Here is a 7,427-nt window from a genome sequence, read left to right as displayed (position 1 = left end):
CAACCTCGGCGGCAGCGTCTCCTATTTGAAAATTTCTTTCCTTCCGGCCAGACAGGCGCAAAACCCTCTGGCGCACAAGTTCTTCCTTTCATCCACAAACGCTCGGGACCACGAAGCTGGAAAAGTGATCTAATTGGCTAAGAACGGAGGACGCAACGTATCTCAGGTCCACTGAGACTCGGCCTCCCCAGGCCTGGCTCAGATTCCGCTTTCCGATTGGTCCCTACGGCAAGAGGGCAGGGACAATTGCTGAAGTTGACCTCTGGGACCGGAAGCGGGCCAAGATGGCGGCGGCCAGGTGTTGGAGGCTTGTGCTCCGCAGTCCGGGGCTGTCATTGCACACCGCGGCCGGGGCCGCTGTCGCGGCTCCAGAAGTGACCGGCCCAGATGTCGCGGCGGCCGCTGTCGCGCGGTACCCGCCGATTGTGGCCTCCCTGAAGGCGAAAAGCCAGGCGGCACGGCAGCGGCGAGTGGAGCGGTGGCAGGCGATGGTGCACGCGGCCGAGTCGGTGGACGAGAAGCTGCGAATCCTCACGAAGATGCAGTTCATGAAGTACGTAGTTTACCCGCAGACCTTCGCCCTGAACGCCGACCGCTGGTACCAGGGCTTCACCAAGACCGTATTCCTGTCGGGCCTGCCGCCGCCGCCGCCCGCCGAGCCCGCGCCCGCGCCCGCGCCGACCCTGGACCTGGCGGCCCTGCGCGCCGCCGCGTGTGACTGCCTTCTGCAGGAGCACTTCTTCCTGCGGCGCAAGGGGCGCGCGCCCCTCTACCAGGAACGGGAGGCCATCGCCTCGCCCTTCCTGGATCAGCTGGTGGCCGCCCTCATGGGCCTGCTCAGCGTGCACAATCCGGTCCTGGCTGCCGCCGCCGCCCTCGGTGAGCCTCGGGCCCGCCACGCCGGGCGAGGGAGGTGGGGATTGGAGGTGGCCACTCCGGCCCAGGTTTGCCCCTTCTTCATTCCTTTCTCTTTGTCTTGTCAGTCTTTCTCTAGTCCTTTCGCTCCTAGGTGGGTGCAGCCTGGTTTAGTAGCAGACACCGCACTAGGAATCTGGAGACTGGGTTCTCTTATTTGTGCTGCCACCTAACTGTACAACCCTGGACTAGTAGCCTAGAGTCTCCAGGCCTTCAGTCCTTGACTCTGCTTTGTGAAGGGCCAGCCAAATGGAAAAGTAGTGTTAAGTACCTTTTGGCTCTTTCACCAGAAAGTTCCGTGAACATATGTCAGTTCATTAATCTCTTTTAGCTGAATTTTTCTCATTCTCAAAATGAGAATTATAATAATAGTACTTCATTATAGAATTGTAAGGATTAAAGACGATATTGATTGAAATACCTAAGGTTTATTCAGTACTTACTATGTGCCTGGCCCTCTTTTAAATTTTGTATGTGCCAAATCATTTAATTCTCACAATAACTGTTTACAGTAGGTAGCGTTGTTTTATAAATGAAAAAAAAGATCTGCAACACAGGAATGTAAAATACATCTCATCAAAAAGCCTATAGCTGGTAGATTTGCAGGTCAGGATTCAAACCCAGCCATTCTGGCTTCTCAGTAAACAATCTGCAGCTTCTATTACCCAGTCAGTGCAGACATAAAAAATAATTAATGGATAAACAGTTTTAAAAATCAGTGTTTCTGATGTGTTCATCATTTTATATCTACCACCCAGTAGGTGTCTTAATATGTATTGAATTAATGTTATTGTGACTGTAGATATGTGCTCAACTGAGTCTTGTAGTCTGCATGTTACTTCCCTCTCAGTTGAGAAGGAAGTTGTCTTGAGGGAAGCATCATGAACTTTGCTCATGATTGATGGCCTAGGAAAACTTGCTTAACCTTGTCAAGACCCAGATTCCTCTTCTATAAAAAGGAGACGATGACAGCTGTACATACCTTTGAGAGTTATTGTGAAGATTGAGTTAGTAATTCTACTAAGACAGCTCTGACTCCTATTAAACTTTTTATTTCTGGTGAGTGATATTCCTGTTTATTCTTAACTGAGAAATCTCTTTGGGTACAGTGTTTAGTGTAGCGATGGCACAAGTAGACAATAAATGTAGACAATAAATGTTTGAGCGTTATATTTGTCATGATCATTTAAGTTGTCATATAACCCAGACTCTTTATGTTATATCAAAGAGTAATTTTTGATATATTTTTAATTAGCACAATCATTCTTGAGTTCTGTATTGCTGAGTTTAGTATTCTAATAATAACCAAATTTATCTAAATAATCAGATAAAAAATTTGAATATCTTTTGATAGATTGTAAACGCCCAGTTGACTTTTACTGGCTGCGTGGTGAAGAAATTATTCCTCGTGGTCATCGGAAAGGTCGGGTTGATGCTTTGCGATACCAAATAAATGATAAACCACACAACCAGATTCGAATATCCAAACAACTGCCAGAGGTGAGGATTTATTGTGTCTGGATCTGTCAACATCTGATGAGGAAATGTCATAGGCAGGCTAGGTAATGGGTTTGGTAGGGTACAAAGTTTTGGCTGAATCCCTTGCCTTTCAAGTTTCTTTTGAATACATCTTTTTCTGAAGGATAAAGTTCTTTTTCAGCTTTTTAATCTACTATGGTATATATATATTCCGCAAAGTTCAAATAATCATTTTAAGTAGGGTTAAGGGATCAGTTTTTAGGACCATATAAATCTTTTCTTTTTCTTAATATAAAAATACTGATAAGTTTATGATTGTAATTTACAGTAGACTACCCTACCTAATCATAAATCAAGGCATCTTTACAGTTATAAGCTGATCATTTTACATATTTACAGTTTTTTTGGAGAAAACATGTATATTTTGAGTGTTCTCTGTGTGTCCACGTCAGAAGTTGGCACATTTTTTTCCGTAAAGGTCCAGATCCTAAGTATTTTAGGCTTTGGGGGCCATAGGTCTGTTGCAGCTATTCATCTCGGTTCTTACTGGGTAAAAGCAGCCATGAACTATATGTAAATGAATGTGCATGACTGTGTTCCAATAAAACTTTGTTTTGTAAAAACAGGTGGCTGGCTGGATTTGGCCCATCATTAGATGGTAGTGTTATCAAATCATTTTTAAAAAGATCTTATTTTAGAGGCCAGCCCCATGGCGTAGTGGTTAAGTGCGTGTGCTCCACTGCTGGCGGCTGGGTTCGGATCCCGGGCGTGCACTGAGGCACGGCTCATCAAGCCATGCTGCGGTGGCATCCCATATAAAGCGGAGGAAGATGAGCACAGATGTTAGCCCAGGGCCAGTCTTCCTCAGCAAAAAGAGGAGGATTAGCATGGATGTTAGCTCAGGGCTGATCTTCCTCACAAAAAAAAAAAAGATCTTATTTTAAGATTTTTAAGTCTATTAAGAATGTGAGTTAAATATATACTAGTGTTGCCGTGAATTCACTTACGACTTTTCTTTTTAAGTTTGTGCCGCTGGATTATTCTGTACCTGTAGAAATCCCTGTTATGAATTGTAAGCCAGACAAACTTCCATTATTCAAACGGCAGTATGAAAATACCGTATTTATTGGTAAGTTTTTCTTTTGATGCATTGTGCCATAAATGTGTTAACAGTGTCCTGTGCAAATATGCAAAGTTAATTCTTGATGACCAAGAGGTTTAGCTAGTCCACGAGCAATATAATTCATAATCTCAGGTTGTTGCAATATGCATGAAAATTGGAAAGAAAATATTCTTTCAGCTCACAATTTAACATTTTACTTGTTTCTATGGAATTAGCAATGTTTAACTTTAAAAAATAGTTATACTTATTAGGCTCTGTTGATTTATTATATAGAATAAGTAATTTGTGTTTTTTCAAAAGTAAACAAGTATATAGAACTGGACTTGAGGCAGTGATTGTCTTTTTTACGAAAGTCTTCCGTTTGTGCCCCACACTGATAACCATTGGGAATATAACAATTAATAAGGCTTGATGTCTGCTCTCATGCAGCTTGTTTGCTATTTTTGCTTCATTTATTAATTCCTAGCCAATTTGAGGAAGACTTTAAGAAAGTAGCTTTGTACTGGTCCCCTAGACCTATTTTATCAACCTCTTCTCAGTCACTGTAGCCTTAAGAGTGAATTATGGGGAACTTTTGGTTGAAAAGACTTTGCCATAAAAGTCAGGATTGTCAGTGTTTCATGAAATATTGGCCCTTACTTTTTTTTTCCTTAGATATGTAGTATAAAAATCAATTATTTTTTTTAATTAGGAGTCAGGCATGTAATTATTACCTAAAAATAATAAAGAAAGTTTTTAAAGTCATGAAATGTTTGTATCCTTTGGTTAATATGACTAGGAAAATAACAAGGGTCCTTATGATTCAGGGGTTTGAGAAAACTGAAATAATATGGAATTTTAAATAAATTTTACGTGTATTCTTTTGCCTTATCCTATCTGGGCTTAATGATAGCTAGCAGATTGTACTTTCATGTGAAATTTAACTTGATTATAATCAATAAAATAGATAAGTAAACCAAGCTTCTCATTTGTGTATTTTGACTATTGATCACATAATGAGTAGAAGAGAAAGATGGATTTGAAGCAAATACTAAAGACGTGTGTTTCAGTTGTTGTACATGTGCATTTCATCTGAAATGTTTTTATTTTACTCTTCAGGCTCAAAGACAGCAGATCCATACTGTTATGGACATACCCAGTTTCATCTGTTACCTGACAAATTAAAAAGGGAAAGGCTTTTGAAAAAAAACTGTGCAGATCAGATAGAAGTTGTTTTTAGAGCTAATGCTATTGCAAGCCTTTTTGCTTGGACTGGAGCGCAAGCTATGTATCAAGGTAACACCAATTTTATGACATTATTGTTCTTGGAAGATATCTATGACATTTTAAGAATTCAATAGTTCAAATTGTTTTCTTTGGGTTAAAATATAGATTGAATCTTAACATTTTGAAAACTTTTACATTAGGACAAAATACAGTTGTTTTAAAATAATAATTAAATATTTTACATTTGCAGTTGGCAAGTGGCACTTAGGTAGTTACTTTGATCTTTAACTTTGACCACTTTTGTGTGACTGTATTTTTTTCTGATGATGTTCTCAAGCATTTCAAAGCTTATAGCCATCTAAGTCAACTCTCGGATGATGCCGCTTTCTGAAAGTAGAAAAGGAAGTGCTTTGGTGGATTAAATTTTAGATTAAATCACAGCTATCCTATTTAATTTCTTTGAAGGCCATATCCAGGATGTGGATTAAGAGACTGTTCATTCATTCAGTAAATAGTGAATGCTTTTTATATACCCAGCACTGTTGGCTTTGGAGATACAATGTTGAATGAGACAGACAGATCCTACTCTCCTGGAGCTTATGTTACAGTGAGGAGAGTAAAAGACAATAAACATGTAATATTTTTAGCTAGTGATAATACCATGGAGAAAATGTACTAGATAAGGCATAGAATGATTTATGGGGTGCAGGTATAAATGAGGTGTGGGACAGAATCCGTCTAAACAGAGTAATTCAGGAGAAGTCTCTAAAAAAATTACATTTGAACAGAGACCTAAATCAGTGAGGAGCTAGCTGCCTATGCACAAACTTGGGGGAAAGACACTTCCAGGCAAAAGGAATGGCAAGTAAACTCTGTGAGGTGGGAAGAGACTTGAAGTGTTTGAGGAACAACATGAAGGCTAATGAAGAAAAGGAGGGGAAGAATGCTGGAGAGTGAGATAGAGGAAGCCACAGGCCTTATCATGTAGCACTTTTAGATTAGAGCCCATTGTGAGACATTTGGATTTTATTATAAAAACCTGAAGTAATATAATATGTAACTAAATTAATCCTATATAAATATCCAGGAGGAATTTTAATACACATTTAATTATTGCCAGGCTCACCTTTTTCCTTCATGTATATATTTTAACCTTATACTCACAATTTTGACTTACGTTTCTATGATAGAAATAAATAGAGAGAGTAGGAATAGGAATAGACAGAAAAGGTGAGAGGAAACTTTCCTGAAGATGTTAGAATGTCACTGTTTATTCATGAAAGATAAAGTGCTTCTTTTTACAGTATAGTTGATTCCATGTTTTAACATTATTCCTTGGCTATCTCCAGTAAGGCTGATATGTGTGGGGAAATAAAGTTACTGCTTAGCCCTGGCAGTTTGCTTTAAAAGTATTGAAGCCAGTCAGCCTGGAACAAAAAGCTGCCAGAAAATTTGAATAGTAAAGGTATTAAGACATCCTGGAACCTAATGACGACATAAGACGTACTAGGCAAAATGACAGCAACTCCCAAACCAATTTGAAATATGTGAAGGAAGACACAGAGTTTCCCTAATGACATAGTTGAGGTCCTTAGAAAGTCAGTTTTTTTCTGAAGGTGTTGTTTTGTAGATTTGGTGAAGTAAATGGTCGCAATGGTTATTGGGTGGTGGGTGCTGCCGGTATAGGGATAATTTGAACATATTTGAAGTTGATGAGTAATGATGTAGTTAGTACTGAATGTAGGAGAGATCTGCATAGATAGAGCTTGCTGCTCTTAAATGAAGTGAGTTCAAGTTGAAAGCTGTTGAAGTTGTTGAAAAGATGTATCTTGAGTTTGGGGATACTAGAAGGGAGGAAGTAATTCTTGATGCGGAAATGGAATATAGGATTAGAATGGATAAGATAGGGAAGACTTTGAGATCTTTAGGAATTTGATAGGTAAAATACCTAGATTTTAGGAGGTATTTGATACTCTCTAATGTGTTTGTTTTGTTTTGGTAAAATATATTCTATGTAAATTTCAGCACAACTCTCTTCTACAGGATTCTGGAGCGAAGCAGATGTTACTCGACCTTTTGTCTCCCAGGGCGTCATCACAGATGGAAAATACTTTTCATTTTTCTGCTACCAGTTAAATACTTTGGCACTGACTGCACAGGCTGATCAAAATAACCCTCGTAAAAATATATGTTGGGGGACACAGAGTAAGCCTCTTTATGAAACAATCGAAGATAATAATGTGAAAGGTTTTAATGATGATGTTCTACTTCAGTTGGTTCACTTGCTACTGAATAGACCAAAAGAAGACAAATCACAGCTGTCGGAAAACTAAGAAAAAATATTTGATTCAGGACTTTTGGAATACTTAAATTTTACTGAAGGAGCAATAAAAGGATTTTTGATGATGAGACTTCTGTCAAATATTAAATGCATTGATTTTGAGACATATTTCTTATGTTAACCTATGAGTAGACCTCTGCTCAAAATACATCACTGAAGGATTTAATTTTTAGATATGTTGATCTAAAAATAATTTTATTTATATATGACTAACTGATGAGACTAATTGAGCTATTTTCAATACCTGATATTAATTGTGTGTGATTTTAAAAGTAATATAAGGGCAATAATTCAAATACTTGAGAATATGTAAATATTTTGTTGTATTTTCCTTTTTATATTTAATTTTTTTATTAATAACAT

At 38.8% G+C, this 7,427-nt stretch overlaps 1 protein-coding gene across 2 annotated transcripts; it reads left to right on the top strand.

The window, feature by feature from the left end:
• Positions 1-269: 269 nt before the first annotated feature.
• On the top strand, positions 270-7,134 carry MRPS30 (mitochondrial ribosomal protein S30). 2 transcript variants are annotated; one of them, XM_058564115.1, is made up of 5 exons: positions 270-879; positions 2,270-2,415; positions 3,418-3,523; positions 4,616-4,792; positions 6,767-7,134. In XM_058564115.1, the coding sequence occupies exons 1-5, from the start codon at positions 285-287 to the stop codon at positions 7,054-7,056; spliced, it is 1,314 nt and encodes a 437-aa protein (XP_058420098.1). In that variant the 5' UTR covers positions 270-284; the 3' UTR covers positions 7,057-7,134. The 2 variants fall into 2 exon arrangements, with proteins under 2 accessions (XP_058420098.1, XP_058420097.1); XM_058564114.1 differs by having other exon boundaries at positions 6,749-7,134.
• Positions 7,135-7,427: the final 293 nt, after the last annotated feature.

This window comes from Diceros bicornis, chromosome 20 (assembly GCF_020826845.1).
Source record: "Diceros bicornis minor isolate mBicDic1 chromosome 20, mDicBic1.mat.cur, whole genome shotgun sequence".
Lineage (NCBI taxonomy): Eukaryota > Metazoa > Chordata > Mammalia > Perissodactyla > Rhinocerotidae > Diceros > Diceros bicornis.
The sequence above is the reverse complement of the archived record's forward strand: the minus strand, read 5'-3'. Positions and strand labels throughout refer to the sequence as shown.

What these genes read in the sequence shown, in the direction of transcription:
- MRPS30 (XM_058564114.1), top strand. Translation starts at nt 285, where the DNA reads ATGGCGGCGGCCAGGTGTTGGAGGCTTGTGCTCCGCAGTCCGGGGCTG. An exon ending in GGCTGCCGCCGCCGCCCTCG is followed by an intron (nt 880 to 2,269) that starts GTGAGCCTCGGG and finishes ATCTTTTGATAG; the next exon opens with ATTGTAAACGCCCAGTTGAC. An exon ending in TATCCAAACAACTGCCAGAG is followed by an intron (nt 2,416 to 3,417) that starts GTGAGGATTTAT and finishes TTTCTTTTTAAG; the next exon opens with TTTGTGCCGCTGGATTATTC.